Below are 24,896 nucleotides of genomic sequence, written 5' to 3'. Positions count from 1 at the left end.
ATTTTTTTTTATTTAAAATTGATTGGACAAGATTCGTACAAGTTACAAGCAAGGCTTAATTAGGACCTAAATATGTTGTAAGCCCCTTCAATGAGCTGGAAATTGCGAAAGAAATGAGCCTACACATTTATTGTTAGGCTTTCCTTTCTTTTGTTGTATAAGTAGTATATATATTTCAAGATGGCCCATATGACTTAAATGTGGCCCCATTACCTAAGGGGCCCAAGAATGTATGTACATGTGGCTTAAAGGGTCCATAATTAAATTGGCTTAGGAATATTCTAGGCGTGGGCCCGCACATAAAGTGTGGTCCCGTGTTCTAAATTAAAGTTGGCCCAAGTTGTATGTTAATGGGGCTTAAAAGCTTTTTAAGTAAGTATGGACCACTACTTAAACAAATGGACAGCCAGCTGTCCATTTATTTAGATAAATATAGAAGCTAGATAGGCCTAACACGTGTCTAGCTTCTCATTTTCTCCAGCCAAAAGAAAAAAAAGAGAGACTCTGCTTTATTGAGTCAATCTCATTCACGTGGAGGCTCCAAAAGGAAAAAAAGGTTATTATTTTTTTTTAGCAAGAGAGTTGCTACTTTCAAGAGAGGGACTGCTGTGTTCCAGCTTCTCTCCACATGCTGATTGTTGCTTTCAAGAGGATATCCTCAAACATTTTCAAATCTTAGGTATTATATCAAATATTTAGCTGAAGAACACAATCTTTCTCTTTTTTAATACTTTTTTTTTTTACTATTGTCAAGTGTCAACATAAAAAGGGTGAATCCTCAAATCATTAAATAAGATTTTCCTTTTTTTTTTTTTTTACTACTGCCAATAGAGAAAACAAAGTCTGAATCCTCAAATCATTAAAATCATTAAATATGATTGTCTTATTTTTTGGACTGCTGTCAACAGAAAAAAAGGCTGAATGCGATTCTGTTTTTTTTTTTTTTTTGACTGCTTTCAAAAGAAAAAAAAGACTGAATATGATTTAAAAACTCATCCTTTTTTTACCGCTGTCAACAGAAAAAAACACTGAATCTTTAAATCATTAAGTATGATTCTGTCTTTTTTTACTGCTGTCAACAGAAAAAAGGCTGAATATGATTCTCTCTCCTTTTTTTTTTTTTGATTGATGTCAACAGGAAAAAAAAGGTTAAAATCTTTAAATCATTAAGTATGATTCTGTCTTATTTTTGATAGCTGTCAACAAAAAAAAAGGTAGAATCTTTAAATCATTAAATATGATTCTGCTTAGAAGGATTTTGTTCTAATATTTCCTTAATCCTGAAACTTTATTTATTTATTCATCCAATGTTTAGGATTGTGATTTTTTTTTTATTTTTTTTTATCATTGATAAAAGAGATTTGTTATGGCCTTTATCATTGTGCTTTGGGGTTGCTTTACAAGCATTCTTGTTCTTCCTGAGAATGTTCAGGTTTAGCCTAAAATATTAGGGTAGGGATTTATAAAACTATTTTATCACTGAAAATGTTTATTTATTGTTAGATTGATGAGACAATGTCTTTTTGCCCTTGAGATTGTTTTACAAGTATTCCCATTACCCTTGAGATTGTTCAGGGTACCTTCTGTCTTTAGGGTAGGGACTTGTATAAGCTACTTCAGCCCAAGAAATTTAGTAATCTCCGGGTGTGGATTACCATTAAAGTTGAAAAATTAGATTAAGATAAATGATTATGAATAAAAGATTCAAAGGTTCATCAAGAGTGACGATTCAAAATCAAGATTTATAAAAATTCTTTAAGATCAAAAGCTTTAATGATTTTGATGATCTCTTTACCAATGAGAATCAAGAACTGAAATAATTATCAAGGTACAAATGATCAAGGATCAAAGATTTTCAAATATTAGTGGTTTTGATGGTCTCCAGGTGTAGATCATCATGTATAACCATTCAAGATTAGCATTAAAGCTTAAAAAATCTCAAGATGAATAATTGAATTTCAAAGATTAATTTAGATAATGTTCTGATGATCTCAAAGTGTAGATCATCATATAAAACCCATCAAGAATTAAATTTAAGATCAAAGAATTTAAGAAAAAAATGTTGATATAAATGATTAGAATCAACTGTAGGTTCTGATGATCTCTGAGTGTAGATCATCATATAGAACCTATCAAAACTTAAAGAATTATGGAAAGAAATGATTAAAATCAATTATAGGTTCTGATGATTTCCAAATGTAGATCATCATATAGAACCCATAAAGATTGGAATCAAGAATCAAAGGTTTGAAAAGTTGGCAATATAGTTGATTAAAATCAACTAAAGCTTGACAGTTCTGATAATATATGTAGACATATAACCTATCAAAAATTAAATTCAATATCAAAGATTTAAGAATTTTTTGAAATAAATGATTAAAATCAACTATAGGTTCCGATGATCTCAAAATGTAGATCATCATATTGGACCTATAAAGATTTAAAGAGTTATTGAAACAAATGATTAATATCAATTATAGGTTCTAATGATCGCTATATGTAGATCATCATATAAAACCTATCAATCATCAACTTGTGGTTAACAAAGATTTAAATATTCAATAGTGAAGATAAAAAAATCAATCGAAATTAAAAGTTCTGATGATCTTCAAGTGAGGATCACCATATAGAACCTATGAAGAATTAAAATTCGAATTATGACCATGGTTGTTAAGGCACCTAGGCAACCACAGAGCGCAAAATCGCCTAGGCATGGCCTAGGCAGTGGAATTTAAAGTATAAAATAAAAATCCCTACCCCTGTTAAGCTACTTTATTAGTTTTTTATGCTAGACAACATAACTGTATACTGTCTATTAGCAATAAAACCATTCAAATAAAACATAAAATGCCATCATATATGCATCATACCTGTTTTAGGATAACAAAAAGGGGAGTCCATTTAAAAAAAAAAAGAGGGAAAAATAAGGGGGCGGAGCCCATGTTTCTTTCCCAAAATAAGTTGGTTTCTCTTGTTAATAAAAAGGTAAGAAAGTAAAATATGAGAATACTAGTGTTATTTGAGGAAGGAGGCCATGAAACCCCTGTTTCGTCCCAAAAATATTTTGAAAGAAGAAACTTACCTGGAGATCTTGGACGACTTGGACTGAACAATGGAAACTTATCAGTCCTTGGTTTCTCTGTTAAGCTTTCAGTTCAGAACACAAACCCAAAGAAACTTTTGAAGCTTTAATATAAAAGAAAATTAAAACATGATAACATACAACAAGGTGTATTCTAATAAAATAAAACCATCCAATAAAATGATATTACATATGTGCATTCAAAAAAATAATATAATATGTATATGGGTGAGCGCCTAATATGAAAAACATCTTGGCATTGGGTGAGGCAACCTCTAAAAATTGCCGCGCCTAGGCGTCGCCTTGACAACTGTGATTATGACTAAAATCAATTAGAGGCTCTACAAATCTGTAAATGCAGATGCCATCATGTAGGACCTAACAAGATAAAATATCCATTAAGATTAAAGCTAAAGATTAAGAATCAAGGATTTGAGGAATTATCAATATGGATGATTAAAAATCAATCGAAATTCAAGGTTATGATGATCTTTACTGTAGATCATTTTTTTTATCAATAACATTTCATTAATTAATCACAGAAGTAATTACATGGAGGAAGATAAACATTCTTATCTTCCATTTGGAGCTTGAGCTCCCAAGAACAGAAAAAGGGAAAAATTACACTTGTGCCCAAAACATAGACTCCCACTCGACCCCTTGCTTAGCTAACCCATCAGCAAAAGAGCTAGCTGATCTTGACTTCCATCTCTTGAACCAGCCACCTAAATTTCCTCCTCTCATTGCTGTACATCTATAATCCGCTATTTTCTTTATTCAGCCACCCTACCACCACCTCCGAATCCCCTTCAATTATGAGTTTTCTTATACTCATCTCCTTTGCTCTTTGGACTCCTTCCAAAACTGCAAAGGTCTCAGCCCTGAGAGAGTCACCCACTCCAACTGGGCCTGAGAACAGGGCTGGCACAAACCCATTCTCATCCCTAAACACACCCCCAATCCCCGAGTGTCCAGGATTCCCCCAACTACTCCCATCAAAGTTTAGTTTTAAAAAACCAGTAGGTGGGGGGTGGGGGGGTCCAAGACACACTCAATATTGTTTTGGTCTAGGTGCATTTAGCAATCTCACCCCACTTCCTCAACAAGTCATCCACTGTGAAGTCTGTAAACAGCTTTGAAGATTTCAGCCACTGGACTACCCTTATATGGATCAGTTCTCTCAGTTCTTCATTGCCTCTATCTACTTCAAAGAAGATCCTGGAATTTCTTTCCTCCCACAAAGCCTAGCATACTGCAGCCCTCAAACATCTCCACATGGTCCTTCCCCTTTTCATTTGGCACCTGAAGAAGGAAGGGGAAAAAACGACTTTGTAAGTTTGATGGAGGATTCCACCTACATCCAAAGAGGGATAAAGCCCACATCCAAATGGACTTTGCAAACTGGCAAGATACCAATAGGTGAAAACTAGCCTCCCCATCTGCTTTATAGAGAACACACCTATGAGGGGATAAACATGTCTTGGGTCTCTTCTTTTGGAGCATATCACCAGTACTGATTCTTTCTAGAAAAGCTTCCCAGCAAAAACTACCAACCCTAGGGGGAATTGGTCTGCACCAAACCTCATTAACCGGGAAGGGAGGGGCAATAGGACTAGGGGACTGACTTAAGACCTTGAAGAAAGAGGCACAGGAAAATGAGCCAGTGGGGGTGGGGGTCTAGATTCTAGAATCCAACTTAGCAAGGTCCAAGAAAACATTATCAAGGATACCAAGGAGACTTGAAATACTATCCAAGCCTGAATCTCTCACAGCCCTTCTCAAGCCCAAATTCCACCCAAACCCAAAAGAGGAAGATGAGGGGGTAATATAGGAAGAAACTGGCTCATTTTTTAAGTCAGAAAGGGCAAACAAGGAAGGAAATAGGTTCTTAAGAGGGGCATTCCCCACCCATGTTTGTTCCTAGAATTTTATGGAGTTACCTGAGTTCAAATCATACCTGATGAGAGGGGAGAAATTTGGAAGCAGGTCATGAATGGCTTTCCAAGGTGATGCGCTTGTGGTCCTAGTTCGGATCCCAACATCCCATCCATTTTTCTCCAGCCCATGTATGCTTACCACAACTTTAGCCCATAGTCTCTCCTTTTCTATTGGGAGTCTCCACAACCATTTCCCTAAAAGAGCCAAATTCCTTTTCTTGATGTTCCCAAGCCCCAAGCCACCTAGGTTTTTGCTCCTAGTCACCACCTCCCAACTCACCCTATGGTCCCTTTTGTCCTCTTCTGGTTGCCATAGGAAATCTCTCATCATCTTCTCCAATCTATTAGATACCTTTGCTGGGATTTTGAACACTGAAAGGAAATAAATGGGTAAGTTGGCTAAAGTAGCCATAATCAGTGTAATCCTCCCTCCAAGGGAAAGGTAATTCTTCTTCCAAGAGGCAAGTTTCTTTTCAAATCTTTCCACCACCGGATTCCAGAAACTCTTTTTCTTTAGGTTATTACCCAAAGGCATCCCTAGGTAATTCAATGGCCATCCTGAAACTTCACAACCCAACAATTTGCACTTTCCCTGATCTCTCCCTCCAAATTCACACCCACTACACAACTTTTCTCAAAGTTCACCTTTGGATTGGACATTTGTTCAAAGAGTTGTATCACCAATTTCATGTTCCTGATGTACCCTTAATTTTGATTAAAAGTTAATCAAAATTAAGGGTTCTAATGATTTCTCAGTCGTGGTCATCATGTAGAACCTAAAAAAGGTTGGAAGTATAAGCAATTAGACCTCACTACGAAGATAACTCGAAATTTAAGGAGTTTTTTTAGAATTATCTTGCTTTCTTGAAATTATTCAAATGGATGATGTACCCGAGGTCCGAGGCCACCGCTATTTGCTATGAAAGGGCACTAGATGAACAAGGGAATGAATTGAGTATCGGGCCTATTTTGGTGAAATCTGTTTCCTATAGGAGGTTTATATCATCCCCCCAAGAAAAGATTTTAGAGACTTGGACACCTTGAGCTAGTATTCCTTCAGGAAGTTTGAAGACTTCAAAATATAGTGATTTCAGTAAAATTGAAGTATCCACTTCTAGCGGAAATTCTTTGGATATGCTAATGCTAGAGAAGGTTGGCATTAGTTCCGTTGTTGTTTTGAATGTACCACTGGATGAAAGCAAAGGCCCTACTTTTCATCACATGTTGAAGCATGGGATACGATAGAATAACTTCCAATTTAGGTATGGACATAAATCATTCTAAAGACCATGAAAAAGTTTTCATGGAAACCGACATATATGGTGCAATTGGTATTTTCAGATATTCCTACAACTGAGCTCCAGAGGTATGGTGTGCCTTTTGTGAACTATGGAGTCTTACAACCAACACTATGCATGTATCATTTGGAGAGTTGGGGATCTCATTGTGGGATATGAAGATTGTATGTGGCTTACCTATCCTTGGCATACCGTATGAAGAGCTTATTCCACAAAATAATGCTCTCCGAGAATTGGATGCATGAAAGGAATTAAATTATTCTCCCATTATCACAAAGCTTCTACAGTGAGCATCATGAGATGGAGACTATTCTTATACTCATTGGGTAGAGCACTTGTATAGGGATAAATGGTGTATGGTATGATGGAAAGTAGAAACCACTTCCAAGGAAGATAGCTCTTTTACCTCTCAAAGCTTCTAAAGAGTGTGTCTTTGTACCTTTCTTATCCTTATGGCTAAGCATCTTCGTCCTTCCTTATGGAAAGGTGGTTGTAAGGTCTGAAAAATTCTATATGACCTCAATTATGGCTTTAGACAAAAGGGTATCTCTTGCTCCAACTGTTTTGGGTTATATTTATCATGCTTTAAATTTAGCAGCCACTTGTCATACAGGCCCTAGCAATGCTAAGATTCATTTTTCCATCCATTATGTAATTTCTTGGTTGGGGGAGTATTTTTTCCAAACTTTGTTGGACCGCACTCTAGTAGAAAGTATCCGTATTCTTAACCATACATGTGCCGCTAAATATCTTTGGGTTCTCATTAAATGAGTGGTTGATTTGCTTAGGAATTTTTCCGCCAACCATGCAATTTTCATATTCACTTAACTGTTACTGGATTGGATGAGGATACTAAGCTCCATGACAAGATTATGCATGAAAAGCTCTTGAATTTTAGGTTTGCATATGTTCCCGCGTATTACCTATTCGAGTTGGTACAAAGAGTTTTAGAGCCCTATTACCCAAATAAGTTTGCTCGTCTTCTTGTTTATGACCAGGTTATTGCTTGTAATCGGTTATCCTTTGTAGTAACAAATCGGTCTAGTTGACCGCTTAATGACTTAGCACGGGCTTGGGTGCATATCCTTGTTGAAGGTTTTGGTATCCATTTTGTTGCACTGAAAAGGAATCATTAGGTTTGCATTACCTTTTCATATGCAAGATGGTGGAGGTGAAATTCACATGAATATTTTAAGCATTCTGTGCAACACATCATCAATGTTATTGACCTGAAGAAGGAATCTCCCCAATTGTGTAATCACTTTGTTCTTGGTAGGATGCTTCCACTTGTCTTATTAAGGGAACTACCACTTCTAAGGAGACTGTTTCAAGTTCTAACCTTCTCACCAAAGAAGTTGGTTCTAACTCTATGAGGGCATTAGATCATTCAAAAGAAGACTCAAACATTCATTTTAAGTGAGTTCAGTATCTGCATCCCTAAATTGATGAGGTAGAGGAGGAGGATCCTCTTGACTTGGAGAATTGTTCTGATGATTTTCCAACATTAAGATAATAATATTTTAATCCTTTATTCATTTGTTCGTCTACTTACTCTAGCTTTCATTTCTCTTTCTTTTTTTTAGGGAGTGAATGCCATTGAAGGTCAAGACCTTCTTAGCATGCTTGCACCTATGTTAGGGGAAGATGGAGAACAATTATCACACTCCCTAGAGAATCTCTCTGTTGCACAGGACACGATTTTGGTTGATAATACTTCTGAGGATGCACTTCCAGGCTTTAGTATCCTACTTTCCTTAGAAGGTAATGAGAAGAATACTGAGGCTGAAAATGTTTCACATGTTGATGATAATTTACTTGCCTTAGAAGGTAATGAGGAGTGTATTGGTCCACCTACTACTACCTTTTTTGGGAACACAGTGTCCTAAGAATTGGTGGCGTTAGAGATGCCTGGAACTCCTTTATTCCCTCTGCGATAAGTACCTTCAGATCTACTTGAGGAGCAGTAACAAAAGTTGACGTTGCTTGTTGAAATGACTCCTTAGCAAAGGTACTTGCTTGAGGCTCCAACTAAGCAAGAAGAGATGCAATTTCTGCATCTCTTGAATTTCTTCTGAAGGCATGACTGGCATGGATGTTGACTCTTGAATTTCTTTTGAAGGCATGCCAACTTTTTGTAAATGGGATGTTATTTCTTCCACAAGTTCATTTTCTTGAATTGAATATTCAGGATCTTCATGTATTAGATCAACTTTTGAAGTGGCAAAAGTTGAATATGAATCAACCTCAGAACTTTGTGTATATGCCCCTGTTTCAAGTAGAAACTGGTTTGTTTGATAAACATGTATCCGAAAATAAATGCACATTTTTTAGCTTCCATGTCTGATTTTGCTTTTTATGATCTTGTTGTAGCTGTTAGAATGCTCGATTCGGGTATTTTGGTCATTCTGGATTATCTGCTTGAGAGTGAAAGGTCTATTGTATCTGAGTTTAAGTTATGTGTCCCATCTTCTATGAGGGACAAAATGGTCTTTCCTGTAACTCTATGTTTTTGAATAAATACAAGTGGGTCAGCTAGGGGAGACTGATTTAGACTCTCTTCTAGTCTGGCTGAACCTTTCTTTCTTCTTCTTCTTCTTCTTCTTCTTTCTCTTTTCTTTCTTCTTCTCTACTTCAACCTAGAATCTGCTAGGGTTTACTAACATAGTATCAGAGTTGTAAGGTCGTATCCTCATTTCTTTCTTGCTGCTGTTCCCTTTCTGGGTTCGCCGCCAACTTTCACAGTCATCTTCTTCCTTTTTGACTGACCTGGGTGGAGGTTCGATAAGGGGCTGAAAAGGAGCTGTCATTTTGTTGGCCTGGAGGTGAGGATGCCTCCGGTCGTTGCTGTGGTGGTCGTTGGAGTGGTATATTAAACCCTCTATTCAGTATCAAAGAGGGCTGAATGTGGACAATTATGAACACTATTGTTGTTTGTCCAAGTAAGGGACTGTGAATGTTTCTTTTTGTTTCAAGAGTTGGTTGTGGTGGTGCTCAATGTGACTGATATGCATCTCAGTCGTGTTCCTCTGCATTTCTCTTTGTATGTATGTTGAAAGAAGAGTTGTCGACTGTTGAAGTTCACAACAGCAGTAGATTGGTGGTGGTTGTGTCGTGGTGATTGGTGTATCTACGTTTCAAAATATTTAAAAGTGGTCTCCTATACCTTGTGTGTAATCAGTTCTGCAGTGTGTAGCCCAAGTGTTTGATGTGAGGACTGAGTGATTTCAGTCTTAGTGTGTTGATGGTGAATGGTTTTGCAGTGTGCAGCCCAGGTGTTTGATGTGAAGACTGAGTGATTTCAGTCTTAGTGTGTTGATGGTGAATGGTTCTACAGTGTGTAGCCCAGGTGTTTGATGTGAAGACTGAGTGATTTCAGCCTTAGTGTGTGGTGTGTAATGTGTATTTAAAGAAGCTAGAATTGGTGGTGTTATAAGTGAGACAAGTCTTGTGAAAGAGTGTGAGGTTGTGTTGTATATTTGAAGGTGAAATAATTAAGATGGCTTCATTTGAAAATGGGAATGATAACAAAACAGGTGTCATGCTTTCTCCAGACTATCTAAGTGTTCAAATGACATCCTTCAAGTTGAATGGTGAGAATTATGTACCATGGGTAAAATCTGTGGTGTTCTTGAAGGCCAAGAGGAAGGTAAAACATGTAAGAGAGGAGAAACCTCCCTCTGATTCCCTTGGGTTCAGTGACTGGGAACAAGTAGATGCACAGATAATGACATGGCTCTGGAACAACATGGAACCAAAGATTAGTGTGAACTTCATGTTCCTAGATACAACTAAGAAAATCTGGGATCATGCTAAGAAGTTGTACTCTGGACAAGACAATACAACTAGGGTGTATCAGTTGTATCAAGAGTATTTCAATTTGAAGCAAGGGAGTCAAAGCTTAGAAGAGCACTATGCAAGTTTGAGGAACATTCGTAATGAGCTTAATGTGTATCATCCTGTAACATCAGATGTTCAGATCCAACAACAGCAACGTGAGCAGCTTGATGTGACAAGGTTTCTTGTGGGGTTGAAGGTTGAGTATGAGCCTGTCAGAGCACAAATATTGGGAGGATCTGCTCTTCCCTCACTTGAAGAAGTTTTTGCTCGTCTTAAGAGACATCCATTGAGTCGGTAGAGCATTCTTCTCTCTCTGATAGATTTGGTTTGATAGTGACTAAAGGGGGCAGTCGTGGAAATAGAAGTGGTGGTGTTAGGAGTGGACTCCCAAGCAACCGTGGTGGTCACATGTTTAGCAGGGCTAGTGGTCGGACTGGAGGCCGAGACTCAGGGGGAGGTCGGGGAAGAGGAAGGAGTAATACTCAGAGAAAGTGTACACATTGTGGTTTAGAGGGGCACACAGTTAATTTCTGCTATGATTTGCGTGGTGCACCCAACACTTGGGCTAACCATGCTAGGACTAAGGGTAGTGACACAATTACTGAAAGTCAGCAAACTGACCCAATCCCCTCCACATCTACTTGTGCTTCTGAGAAGGAAATGATGAGTGTACCACGTGCAGTATATGAGCAGTTCATTCAAACATCTCAGCAGAACACCGCTACACTTGCCCATTCAGGTATGACTTGCTTAGCTTCCAAAGACTCACACTAGATCATTGACTCTGGGGCCTCGGACCATATGCCTGGGACTCATGATGTATTTTCTTCCCTTTCCCACTCTACACCTCAAACAGTTACACTTGCTAATGGTTCTACATCTCCTATCTGTGGTGTTGGTGATGTTAATCTCTCCTCCTTTCCTTTATCATCTGTTTTATATGTTCCTAAGTTTCCTTTTAACCTTATGTCTATCAGCAGATTAACCAAGTCTCTTAATTGTTCTGTAACCTTCTACCCTTCTTGTGTGTTTCAGGATCTCAAGACGGGGAGGAAGATTGGTGGAGGGCGTGAAGCAGGTGGATTATATTACCTTGATGGTGGTGGTCCTCCAGTAGCTTTTCAGTCATCTCTTATTCCTCTTTAATGGCACTGTAGACTTGGTCATCCTTCTCTCAAGGCCTTGAAGTTACTGGTTCCTTCCTTGAGTCATCTTTCATCATTAGATTGTGAGTCATGTCAATTGGGTAAACATCATAGAGTCTCATTTAGTCCAAGAGTTGATAGTTGTGTCTCAAGTCCTTTCTCTTTAGTTCATTCCGATGTATGAGGTCTAATTAAAGTGGTGTCATACAATGGGTATAAGTATTTTGTAATCTTTGTTGATGACTTTTCAAGGATGACATGGATTTATCTAATGAAAGATCGTAGTGAGTTATTCCCTATTTTTCAAAACTTTTATGCTGAAATATGCACTCAATTTGGTGTCATAGTAAAATTCTTCACTCCGATAATGCCAAAGAATACAGCTCCTCACCATTTCAGCAATACCTAGAACATCATGGGATCATTCATCAAACTTCTTGTGCCTACACCCCACAACAGAACGGTGTAGCTGAACGAAAAAATCGACATCTTCTTGAAACTGCTCGATCCTTGATGATTAATATGAATGTCCCAAAACATTTTTGGAGTGATGCTATTCTTACATCCTGTTTTCTTATCAATCGGATGCCCATGTCAATCCTTGGAAGTCAATCCCCTTTCTCCGTGTTGTTTCTCACTTTATCTCCATTTCCTCTTACCCCAAGAATCTTTGGCTGTGTTTGTTTTGTTCAACACTTGGGGCCTGGGTTGGACAAGCTAGATGCTCGAGCTACTAAGTGTATCTTTCTTGGCTACTCAAGGACTCAGAAAGGGTATAAGTGTTATAACCCAAAATCCCATAAATCATTTGTGTTCTCTGATGTCACCTTCTTTGAGTCAGTTCCGTTCTTCTCAGATACTGGGGTCTCTTCCTCTCCCTCTGTGGTTCCCCTTCCTGTACCTGTTGTGGACATCCTTCCAATAGCTCCTGTTTCTACTGCAGATGCACATCCTATGCCTGTTACTATTGAGAAGCCGTCAATCACTCAAGTGTATACCCGCAGAAGTGCATCGGGCCCTCCTCCACTTCAGCCCCTGTCGACAGATCCTGCTACTGCTCCTCCTTCAGATCCTGATCTTCCTATTGCTCTGCGAAAAGGTAAACATACTTGTACTTCTCACCCCATTTCACACTATGTTTCTACTGCTCACCTTTCTGCTTCTCATTGCAAATTTATATCATTACTCTCATCTGTTCCCATTCCCAAGACTGTCCAGGAAGCTCTTGCCTCCCCAGGGTGGCGGCAAGCCATGGAAGAACTCTCTGCTCTACAACATAATCACACATGGGAACTCATCGCTCTTCCTTTCGGTAAACACACAGTTGGGTGTAAATGGGTCTACACAGTGAAGTATCTTCCTGATGGCAGTGTGGAGCGATTGAAAGCGAGGTTGGTGGCCAAGGGTTATTCTCAGATGTATGGTGTGGACTATATGGAGACATTTTCTCCTGTGATTAAGATTGGTTCAGTTCGGGTGCTGATTTCATTAGTCGCTATGTATGATTAGCCTCTCGTACAACTTGACATAAAAAATGCCTTCTTGCATGGTGATCTAGTTGAGGAGGTGTATATGGAGCAACCACCAGGGTTTGTTGCTCAGGGGGAGTCTGGCAAAGTGTGTAGGCTCAAAAAGGCAATTTATGGACTGAAACAATCTCCATGTGCTTGGTTTGGCAGGTTCAGTGAAGTGATGAAAGCCTTTGGGATGAAACACTGTCAGGTTGATCATTCTGTGTTCAGCTATAGCTCAAAGGATGGGAAAATCTTGCTAGTCGTATACGTGGATGATATTGTCATAACTGGGAGTGATAGCAATGGAATCAACAGGTTGAAGAAATTCTTACAGGATCACTTCAATACGAAAGATCTGGGAAAGCTTAAATATTTCCTGGGAATAGAGGATGCGAGGTCAAAACATGGGATCAATCTATGTCAGAGAAAATACGTTCTTGATCTACTTGAAGAAACAGGGTGGTTAGGTGCTAAACTAGCAGAGACTCCTATGGAACTCAATGCCAAGCTGAGTGTTGATGCGAGTGAAGAGTTTGATGATCCTGGAAGATACAGAAGGTTGGTGGGCAAATTGAACTACCTGACCATTATCCGACCAGATATATCATTTGCTGTGAGTGTGGTGAGCCAATTTATGCAACATCCTCGGGTTCCTCACTAGGAAGTTGTTATGAGAATTGTTAGGTACCTAAAAGGTGCTCCAAGTCGTGGTTTGTTATACCAAAGTGGAGGAACTCTTGAGATAGTAGGGTACACAGATGCTGACTGGGCTGGTTCTATATCAGACAGGAGATCAACTACAGGGTATTGTACCTTCCTCAGTGGCAATCTTGTAACTTGGAAGAGCAAGAAACAAACAGTGGTGGCAAGAAGTAGTGCAGAAGCAGAGTACAGGGCTATGGCCCATACCACATGTGAGCTAGTATGGTTGAAGAACTTGCTTCAAGAGATGGGATTCTTAATTGACAAACCCATGAAATTATACTGTGATAACCAAGCTGCTGTTCACATCTCTTCCAATCCCGTCTTTCATGAGAGAACTAAGCATATTGAGGTTGATTGTCACTTCGTAAGAGATAAAGTGATAAGTGGGGTGATAACCACATTTCATGTGAGCTCAAGAAATCAGTGGGCAGATCTCCTCACAAAGGGATTGTCTCGGGGAAGAATATATTACATTTGTAACAAGCTGGGACTATATGATATATACTCTCCAGCTTGAGGGAGAGTGTTAGAATGCTTGAGTCAGGGGTATTTTGGTCATTCTAGATTATTTGCTTGAGTTTAAGTTGTGTCCCATCTTCTATGAGGGACAAAATGGTCTTTCCTGTAACTCTATGTTTTTGAATAAATACAAGTGGTTCAGCTAGGGGAGAGTGATTTAGACTCTCTTCTAGTCTGGTCGAACCTTTCTTTCTTCTTCTTCTTCTTCTTGCTCTTTTCTTTCTTCTTCTCTACTTCAACCTAGAATCTGCTAGGGTTTACTAACAGTAGCAAAATCAGCAAGAGAAGTGGAAGTATGGAAGCAGTACTTTGTAGCTTTCTAGCCTTTGGAGGTCTCTTGGACCTAGGTTTAGGATTGGGAATAGGAGATTGTTTTGAAGATCCTTCAATTATCGCAATAGGCTTCTAATTAAAAATAATTTTCTTCCCGCAAGAGGAAGAGCCCTTCCTTTATAAGATTCCGGGTTCTATTACCCAATGCTTCAATTGTGTATATGAAAGAACATCAATTGCCTTTTCTTTTATAGCTTTAGTAAATGCCTGGGGAATAGATTCTTCCTTAGAAATGGTTGCCATCATGACTGGTTCTACAAGAGGAATTGGTGGTAGTAGTAAGGGGATTCACATCCACAGTGAATGTTGCTTTGTAGGAAGGCTTCTTTGAGCCCCCCATTTTATCCTTTTTTGCAGCCGTGAGTTCAAGGTAGTGGACAATCACCTTTGGTGCCATGATTTCTTCCTGTATAGGCATAATACGAATATAAGGTTAATGCATGAATCATCATCATTTTCTTTATTTTTAGTCTATTCTTTCATTTTAACTTCTTTCACCAGAGATGAAAAGGTGAATGGGTCGCACCGAACATGCCAAAATTATGTTAGTGGAATTTTTTTAGTATGATTTCTCACACAACATAATTCACCCAATTAGACTAATAACTGTGTTTTATTGATATTTGGGTAAGTCCCATTAGGAAATCATGTAGATGTTCCCTTAATTACATCTCTACTAGGGGTAGAGAAAACCTCTTGATTTTGATTTAGAATATCCTAGTGAAGGGGTGTAGGAAGAAAACAATATTCCCTACCTTCCTCTTCATTTTTTTTATGCTCTTCACACCAATCTTCTTCTCTTTTCTCTTCCTAGTTGCCTCCTAGTGCTAGAAATCTTGCAGATAAATTAGTATTAGCCAACAAAATGGCATTAGCCCCTTCTCTTTGTAGGAGAGGGGGTTATATAGAGGAGAGAGTGGTTAAGTAACTCCCCACCTCTCTCTTCCTAGGGTGCCAAGTGCCACTACACTTAAAATGAGTTAAGGATGGAAAAGAAAACTCTTCCTTCCTAGGGTGACATGTGTCCCTCCACTTAAAGTAGTTAAAGGATGCATGTCCCCACCCCTCCTTAATGATGCATGTCCAAAAGATGAATTTCCCCTACCAATTATAAAATTAATAACGAAAGGCTAGCATATATAAGGAGGTTCATATTCAATATATCTGGGATATGCCAGCCATTTTGAAGGCTAATGAGGAAAAATACACCTTTTAAAATGGATGAAACATGCCAAAATGCTTTCAAAAGCATTAAAGATTACCTACTAAATTGTCTTGTGCTAGCAACACCTATAAAGGGAAAGCCTTTGACTTTAGTAGGAGCAGAGCTCAATTAATGATGAGGGGAAGGCAAATGCTCTTTACTATTTGAGTAGAACTTTAGTAGGAGCAGAGCTCATTACTCCCCAATTGAAAAGGTGTGCTTAGTGTTAGTGTTTTCATTTTAAAAATTAAGACATTATTTGCTTGCACACCTGATCACATTAATTTGAAAGGCCTGCCCCTTAAAATATTTGCTTTCCCAACCGGTCTTAACAGGAAGACTAGTTAAATGGTCCCTCATTCTTTCAGAATTTGAGATCAAATATATTCCTTCAAAGGCAATCAAAGGGAAAGCAAGAGTTGATTTTCTAGCAACTCATCCTATGCCCGATGATGGAGTTATTAAAAGATCTCCCCGACAAGAAAGTTTTTGTATGTAGAGGTGACAAAGCCTTGGCAACTTTACTTTGATGGAGCTTGCTCAAAACAAGGGGCAGGGGTAGGAATTGTATTTGTCACACGTCCAAGGGAGTTGATTCCTTTTTCATTCTCCCTAACATCATTATGCTCAAATAATATTGCTGAATATGAGGCAATTATTAGTGTGTTGGAAATTGCACGGGAGATGAACATTGAAGACTTACAAGTGTATGGTGATTCTCAACTGGTTGTTAACTAGTTAAATGAATTGTATGGGGTTAAACACTTGAATTTAATCCTTTACTTCAAAAATGCCAAAAAACTTGCGTCTCAATTCACCAACATCTCTATTGGTTATATTCCAAGATCAAAGAATGACAATGCAGATGCATTGGCCAAGTTGGCCACAACGCTAATTTTGTCGGAACAAAAAGAACTAGAAATTACTACTAGTGAATAGAATATCCTTCCATCTATAAATAAAAGAGATAAAGAAGTTGAAATTATGAGCTTCGTCACAATATAGTTAGAAGGAGAAACTACAGATTGGAGGGTGTCCATAATCAATTATTTGCAGTATGGGATTATCCCAATAGATCCTAGAAGAAGTGCTAATGTACAGCGTCAAGCTGTTCACTTTAGGCATATAAATGACACTCTATAGAAAATGTATAAATGGAATTCTCCTCAAGTGCTTGTCTAAAGATGAATCTTTACAAGCTTTCTATGAAGTACATGTAGAAGATTGCAATATACATCAAGATGTCCCCAAGATTGTGAGAGAATTGGAAGAGTTGGATTACTATTGGCCCACTATTATATTGGATGCTATATGTATCTTAAGGAGTTGTGTTGTGTCACTATCAAAGGCAAAGGAAACCATTACAAGAAATTGCAAATGTGAGCATGGTCACAATTTATCAAATTTGGAAGACACAAATTGGAAGCAACCTATCATTAAATATCTGCAACATGGAAGGTTGCCTACTGATCCAAAGAAAAGCATTGACATACGGCGGCGAGCCCCTCACTTTACAAAGGTGCCTATCTGATGAAGAGCCAAATAATGCTTTACATGAAGTCCATTCTTGCACATGTGGAGCCCATCAAGCTAGGCCAAAATTGGCATGACAATTAAAGAGGCTAGGTCATTATTGGCCTACCATGGTTCGAGTTGCAATAAAATTTGCATCCTCCTATAAAGTATGCCAATTCTATGGAGGTTTCATATATCTATCACCGATGCCTCTTCATCCTACCACTCTATCATTGACGTTTGAAACTTGGGGGTTAGATGTAGTTGGTCCTTTTGAACTGTCATCTTCTAAGTTACATTCATATATTTTGGCTGCCATAAGATTGGGGGAATAGATGTTGCCAACTTTATTTAAAACCATATCATATATAGATATGGAATTCGCTCCAGAATTATATCGAATAGTGCCTCGTACTTTAAGTATAAGGCTATGATAAAGTTGGTTGAGAAATATAAATTCTAGCATGCTAAATCTGCAGCCTATAACCCCTCATCAAATGGACAAGCAGAACCTCTTAACAAAGTTCTCTACAAAATACTTAAGAAGATGGTATCCAAGAATAAAAGAGATTGGCACAAGCGCCTCCCTGAAGCACTTTGGGCATATCGAACAACAATGCGGACAGCTACTAGATGCACACCATATAGTATGGTATTCGGGGCAGAACTCATACATCCGGAAGAAAATGTAAAGATAAGGTTTTTGAACTTGAGTCCCTTGATGAGAAGAGGCTCATAGTTTAGTCACTCGCAGTGGGAGATTTAGTGCTAACCATGAGAAGACCTATGATAATCACAAGGAAGACTTTAGGAAAATTTGAGCCCAAATGGGAAGGTCTATATATCATCACTTAATTTTTCCAATGGCGGTATATGAGTTATCTGACCCTGAAGGTCAAATTAGATACCCTTGTGTAAATGAAAAAGTTCCTTAAGCGCTTTTATGCTTAAGTTTCTACCACTATGAAGTTAAACTTCAACCACCGATTACTCTTATGTAGTTAACTAATGAGTAAAACCACCATGTTTGCACATGGCTAAATTGCTTGGACAAGCCACCAATGCTATTAGTACGTGGTAAAACTACTAAAATACCCCACCAATCACTCTCATGTGGTTAACTGTTGGAGCAGCACATGAACAACGTTGTCTTGATCCCTAAATGGGCACGCGGGCAGCTTAATATATAGGTCAAACTACAACATTAATGAAAAACATATATTTCATTTGAATATCAATGTCATCTATAAAAGTTTCTAAAGAATGTATGGATATGTCAATACATTTCAAATATCTTTAAAAAGTTGGTGCTTTTGGTCATATGAGAAATAAATTCTCATAATTAAACACTTGAGCGTCGTGGGCTTTCATTTGTTCCTCTCGAACTTCCAACTTGCGAGCCTTCAATTAAACTTCTCGTTCTTTACATTCCACGGGCTCATGGTCAAGAGCAGATTTCTCTGTTTTCAAGGCCTCGTCCTTCTATTATTGTTCAACAAGTTCTATCATCCTTGAAGCTATCTCAGAACAGTTCACAACCATGTCAACCTACCTCTCGTGAATTGCATTGATGTGATCAATACATTTCTTATAACGAGAAATTGCTTCTCGGTGTTTAAGTTCATCTATGCGTGAACCCTTTGCAATTTCAGCATTTCGGGAGTGAAGGTCTTTCGCCATAGATAAAACTTTGGTCACAACATGGGAGAATTTCTCCACCCTTGTCCGAAGATCTGGTGTTAGAGCCACCATGGATTGTGTTATGTTCTTCTTACTCTTGAGAATCAATTCCTTAGGAGAGGAGTCGTTTACAATTTCTTGAATTTCTTGAATGTTGTGATTCACAAACTCCGTCATATAGGACACCATGTTCCCAAGAAAGGTAGCAATAGGTGCACCAATACACTCCTCATTACCTTCTAAGGCAGGTAAATTACAATCATCCATCAACATGTAGAACATTTTCGGCTATGGTATGGTATTCTTCTCATTACCTTCTAAGGAAGGTAACTCATCACGGATACATGAAGCTTCTCGTATATGGCTAGTTTTAGCTTCAACACTCTCATTATCTCTTGAAGAAGGTAACTTATCTTTTATGTGAAGCATCTATCACATGATTACTTTTAAGTTAAATGTTATTCTCATTACCTTATGAAGAGGTAGCATATAAAAGCCTGGAGGAGCATCCTCAAAAGTATCATCAATCAAAATCATGTCCTGTGCAAGAGAGACATTCTCTAGAGAGTGTGATAATTGTTTTCCGTCTTCCTCTAATATAGCTACAAGCATTCTAAGAAGGCCTTGACCTTCAAAGGCATTCTCTTCTTAAAAAAAGGAAAGAAATGAACGAGCTCACTGGGGGAAGACTAAACATCTGCTTGTCCTCCAGTTTCAAGTCTTCCTTATGCAGGTTATGAATTCAAGGTGGAGGGGTTTCCCTAGAGGATGCCTATCAAAGTGAATCACACTGAACTTCCACATACTGGCAAGCACTAGAGGTTCTAAAAGGGGAGGACAAGCCTAGAGTAAACAGGTGAACAAATGCATAAAGGATTAAAAATAATAATAATTATAAATATCTTACTCTTGGAAAATCATCACGAAAATTCTCTAGGTCAAGAGGATCCTCCTCTATCTCATCAATCAAGGGATGCAGATACCGAGCTTGATTAAAATGAATGTTTGAGTTTTCTTTGGAATGATCTAATGCCCTCTTAGAGTTAGAACCAACTTCTTTGATGAGAAGGTTGGAACTTGAAGCAGTCTCCTTAGAAGTGTTAGTTCCCTCGATAAGACGAGTGAAAACATCTTTTAAAAGACCAAGAATAACTTGATTACGTAATTGGGGAGATTCCTTCTTCAGGCCTATAGCATCAATGATGTGTTTCACAAAATGATGAAAGGTAATGCAAACATGATAATTCCTTTTTGGTGCAACAAAATGGATACCAAAACCTTCAGCAAGGATATGCACCCAAGCCCGTGCTAAGTCACTAAGCGGTCAGCTGGTCCGGTTTGTTACTGCAAAGGGTAACCGGTTACAAGGAATAGCCTGGTCAACCAAGAAGACGAGCAAACTTATTTGGGTAATAGGGCTCTAAAACTCTTTGTACCAACTCGAATAGGTTACACGCGGGAACATATGAAAGCCCGAAATTCAAGAGCTTTTCCCCCCAAATTCTTGTTATGGAGCTTAGTATCCTCATCCAATCCAGTCGCAGTTAAGTGAAGATGAAAATTGCTTGCTTGGCGAAAAAGTTCCTAAGCAAATCGACCACTCAGTTAATGAGAACCCAAAGAGATTACATAATGGATGGGAAAATGATTCTTAGCATTGCCAAGGCCTGTAGGACAAGTGGCTACTAAGTTTAAAGCATGATAAATATAACCCAAAACAGTTGGAACAAGAGATACCCTTTTGCTTGAAGCTATAATTGAGGTCATATAGAATTTTTCAGACCTTACAACCCCCTTTCCATGAGGAAGGATGAATATGCGTAGCTATAAGGATAAGAAACTCCTTAGAAGCTTTGAGAGGTAAAAGAGCTATCTTCCTTGGAGGTGGTTTCTACTTTCCATCATTTCTTGAGGAAGAATTAATAATACCATACACCATTTCTCCCTATACAAGTGCTCTACCTAATGATTATAGAAATAGCCTCCGTCTCATAGATGCTCACAAAGTCGGGCATATATCTGTAGAAGCTTTGTGATAATGGGACAATAATTTAAGCAACAAGCATGATCTAGTGCATTGGTCTTTGGTCTTTGTTGCATGCTTAAGCAACAAGCATGATCTAGTGCCTTGGCCGATAATATCATTTTGACAACATTTTTCTATTGAACATGATTTGCTGCATGCAGAAAACCATTGATGTTGAACTATATTTAGTGTACTGGAAATTGCTATAGTTGTATAGAATTTTAATGATCAATCCACAAGACGTTTGCTGTTGTTTAATTGGTTGAGTCATGTAATTTGATATTGAATGCCAACTTGATTTAATATGTTTTAATCTTTAAGATCCTCTTAGATTATACTTAAAAAAACAATGTCTTTCTCTCCATATATATCATGTCCTTTTTTTGGTTGTGCAGACTCGAGACCCTCCCATATTACCTCCATTTAGTGAACTATTGAAAAGTAAGTTAATTGTGCAAACAATATATTTCTTTTTATGGATAGTGCTAGTGATATATTACGTCCATTAGTTTCTTATTTTAAGGCTGATTCTTCTTCTTCCTAAAGATTCAGTGACTGTGATACCCAATTGCATGGTCTTGGTCTGATTTCAAGCAGACTGATGGTTTGCTTTTGACTATGGTTGTGTTCACATTCACCTCATTCTCCTCCCTCCTGAAAAGGAAAATCCTATATCTTGTACCCTCTTCTTCTTTGGTGGTGTGGGGAGTGATTTGGGGCACACTCCAAATCAGCATTTTTTTTAATTTGTAGATGTATAATAGATTAATGAGAAGTTTAAAGAATATGGTGGGGACATTAGGGGTTTTCCTGGTTTATAAAATATGGTTTGTGCCCAAATCAGCACCTTTTTTCTTTTTCTTGCTACCAATTACCTTCCACATACAAAAACTTTAAAAAGCATGAATGAACTACTTATTGGAATAAATTAATGGTAGATAGGGTCATAGAATGTTGAATTAGGTTTTTGAGCTTATGAGAGTAAAAGTCCCAGTCCGTGCAAATTAAAAGAGTTTGTAAAACAAGGGATATGAAGGAAAAAATTTGAGTCTGGTTGGTTTAATGCTTTAGATGTGATATCTTCTGACCTGTTGATCAATAAGAGGATTGGAGCAAGTTGAAGCAGAACATTAATTTGGATAAAATTGAGTCTGGGGGATAGAATGACGGAGAGGCAGACAAGATTAGGATGGCCCAATTGAAGGTTATATCTTTATCTTGCATTTGTTTATTATCTCTGATTCTCTATTCCTTAATAAAATTCCTGACAAGTTTTAACAAGGCATTCTCCTCGTGTGCCTTGAGACAGTCGCATCCCTAGGCTAAGGGGTGCAACATGGACAGGCCTACGATTAAGAAGGCCCAATGAAAGTGTTTACCTCTTGGCTTGAGGCCCTGGACCAACCTGAGGCAAAGGAGGTAGCCAGGATGATTTGATCTTAAAAACTTGTACCAGCCAGCCTTGGGCCTAAGTGGGATGGCTCACTCTCGGTGGGCTTGTTTTACTGGATGCTTCAACTGAAGACCAACTCATGCAAAAGTTTGGGTTGCAGCCCTACTTAGGTTCATACCCGATGCACCTCTTTTATTCTATGCAGGGTACAACGAGCATGCCTTTCATTTACACCTTTATTGCGTCTCACTTGATCTTCCCCTTGTTTTTGCTGTTCATCTAATGATCTTATGATAATCTGGCACCATGGGCATGCCTCACATGCTTTATCTTGATGATTATCTTTTGTCTTTCTCAACCTGTTCCTTCCCCACCCAAATCCTTTTATTGCCATTGCTCTTTCTTGTTATTTTCTTTCATTGCTTTCTGTTGATTAATGTGGTTCTCAAGGTATTACTGACCTTCAAATTCTTCAGATGGAGCTGAGGCTCAAGATATCAGGATGACGGTTCATGATTTTCTGCATTATGGGAAGAAGAATAAAGAATCTTTGGCTGAACTCTTTGCAACTCTATTGGCCATGGTAATGCCCTTCCTTCCTATGAAATAGATATGTAACAACAGTATGCAGATTTTCATTGGTTTCATTACAATTGCAGTTGGCATCAGTTGAGACTCTGTGGCCTAAAGGTCTCTGTGTGAGCACATATCAAGGATCCTGGATGTCTAAATCTTGGGATGATCAAGTGGGCTATATAAGTGTAACTTAACTGGACCATTTCAAATGATATTGTATTCAATTAACTTGAATTACATATAATTTCTTTTTGGCTGAAGAAAAAAATAAACCATTTCATTTCTTGTCCCAGGTTGAGGATTTCACAGATAGCACCCAGAATGTTGCCAGGGCAGTTGATATGGAAGGCTTAAAGAAGATCTACAGGTGCATCCATGTTTCTCTTTGCGATCTCGAAGATTTCAAGGATGGCCTAATTCAAGCAACGAAATTGAATAATTCTCTCTTTGGTTCAAAACCTATTCCTTCTGTACATTGCAGTAGTATTGTCAATCATAAGAGAAGCTTTCCGTTCCATGATCCTGCAGGAATGTCACCTCCACTCAACCCAATCCCACCAAAGAAGAGGCGGTTTATTGAAGTCCCTACAGTACACCAAATGCATGCTGAGATTCCAAGCCACCTACCTCCTCTTGTCCGTTCACCTATTCCTCAGCAGAATCTATACGTTCGTCCTGGATTTGGTTATGGATTTAATCAAATGCCATCGGGATCTGAGAGGCCACATTGTCCTCCACACCTCCCATTTGCTCCTCGACTATATAGTAGTGGACTACAGCAAAACACGGTAGGGGTTAAAGTGTTGCATGATCCAAATCTGATGTCCTTGGTGCCTCATGATAGGCTGGGGGTGCCATATCCTCAAGTCAACCATAATTGGCATTATAAACTTGACTGATTAGGTTCCTTATCCCACAATGTTGTTGCACACTATGGGAAGTTGCTCATTACCGGGTTCAAATCAACTCCACTTAATGTTGCCGCACATTTCTTTCTTTAATGTTTCTCCCAACCAAGGGAACCCTCAAATATGATTGCACCAATTGATCGAGATTCACCTTGGAGCTTGAAGGCATGCTTGAGTGCCTGGGCGATTTTCAAACTCTGGACACTGGGGGGGCCGCAAGACCAGCAGATGATGTGTGGTTCCAATTTCAACAAGGCCAGACTATTTTAAATTGCTAGTCTCTACTTTATTCAGTTCATGTACTTAGAGCAAACAACACTTAGGTAAGAGGTCACCCGACTCAATTGTTAGTTTCCAAATTTTGGTAGTTTATTCTTGGAATTCTTATCCTTTTTATTCTTATTTTTTGTATCATTATATGGCATGTTAATATGTGCAGATGCAGCTGTTTTTTTTTTTTCTTTGTATCAATATTCAACCTCTGCAGCAAAATTGATTTGCTTTATCTTTAAAAATAATAGAAGACATACAATCTGAAACCATTGAGTACCAGGTTTTAGAAACTCTTTACAACAGCCCATCAGAGGCTCAGGCCTTGATCTCCTTACCAACCGTGCTCCAACATTATTGATAGAAAGTTGCAAATACGCCATCAGAGGCTCAGGGCCCTGGGCCTTAAATGGGCCCATCTGTTTTATGGCATAATCTTATTTTTTGGGGAACTATTCCATTGACAATCTGAAGTCTCAACCAACCACTTCTTATACACTCCTGCTTCATCTCCTCTCTATGGTCATGATTCCTGTGGTTCTTTAGAATGCATTGATATTCTCCAATAACTACTACCTGTGGTTCTTTAGAATGCATTGATATTCTCCAATATCTACTAACTTCTATTCAAGAACTGGCAGCTTAAAAGTTTAAGCAAGATAGAAAAATCTTGGAATATCTGTTTTAAGCAAGAACTGGCAGCTTAAATGGGCCCATCTGTTTTAACAACTTGGAATATCTCCTCTCCATTTGGACGACTCCACAACCATACCTATATCGTTATCCCCCTCTGTTGTACATGGTTGCAATAGGATCACCAAGTCATTCAACGCTACTGGATCAGTGGACCGGTATGCCTTCTCAAAGTGGTCCACAATGACACTTTTAATCTGTTTTCTGTCAAAACGCCAAAACCATCTAACTCGAGACTCACGATTGCAATCCACCTTCGAT

At 38.5% G+C, this 24,896-nt stretch overlaps 1 protein-coding gene across 19 annotated transcripts in view; it reads left to right on the top strand.

The window, feature by feature from the left end:
• Window positions 1-24,211, top strand: part of LOC148846561 (protein HESO1-like) — a 63,931-nt gene extending 39,720 nt beyond the window's left edge. For 11 of the 19 annotated variants that reach the window (XM_088952762.1, XM_088952759.1, XM_088952754.1 and 8 more), the window contains 4 exons: window positions 21,191-21,236; window positions 22,665-22,771; window positions 22,848-22,949; window positions 23,058-24,211. In XM_088952762.1, coding sequence (XP_088808888.1) covers window positions 21,191-21,236; window positions 22,665-22,771; window positions 22,848-22,949; window positions 23,058-23,663 — 861 coding nt within the window. In that variant the 3' untranslated portion in view covers window positions 23,664-24,211. Of the gene's footprint in view, window positions 1-7,900; window positions 8,079-21,190; window positions 21,237-22,664; window positions 22,772-22,847; window positions 22,950-23,057 lie in introns of all 19 variants that reach the window. The other 8 variants (XM_088952751.1, XM_088952749.1, XM_088952752.1 and 5 more) reach the window with 2 other exon arrangements.
• The last annotated feature ends 685 nt before the right edge of the window (window positions 24,212-24,896 follow it).

The sequence above is a fragment of the Nelumbo lutea genome, chromosome 7 (assembly GCF_056320005.1).
Source record: "Nelumbo lutea isolate HS-2025 chromosome 7, American lotus-T2T, whole genome shotgun sequence".
NCBI classification, from domain to species: Eukaryota; Viridiplantae; Streptophyta; class Magnoliopsida; order Proteales; family Nelumbonaceae; genus Nelumbo; species Nelumbo lutea.
The sequence above is the reverse complement of the archived record's forward strand: the minus strand, read 5'-3'. Positions and strand labels throughout refer to the sequence as shown.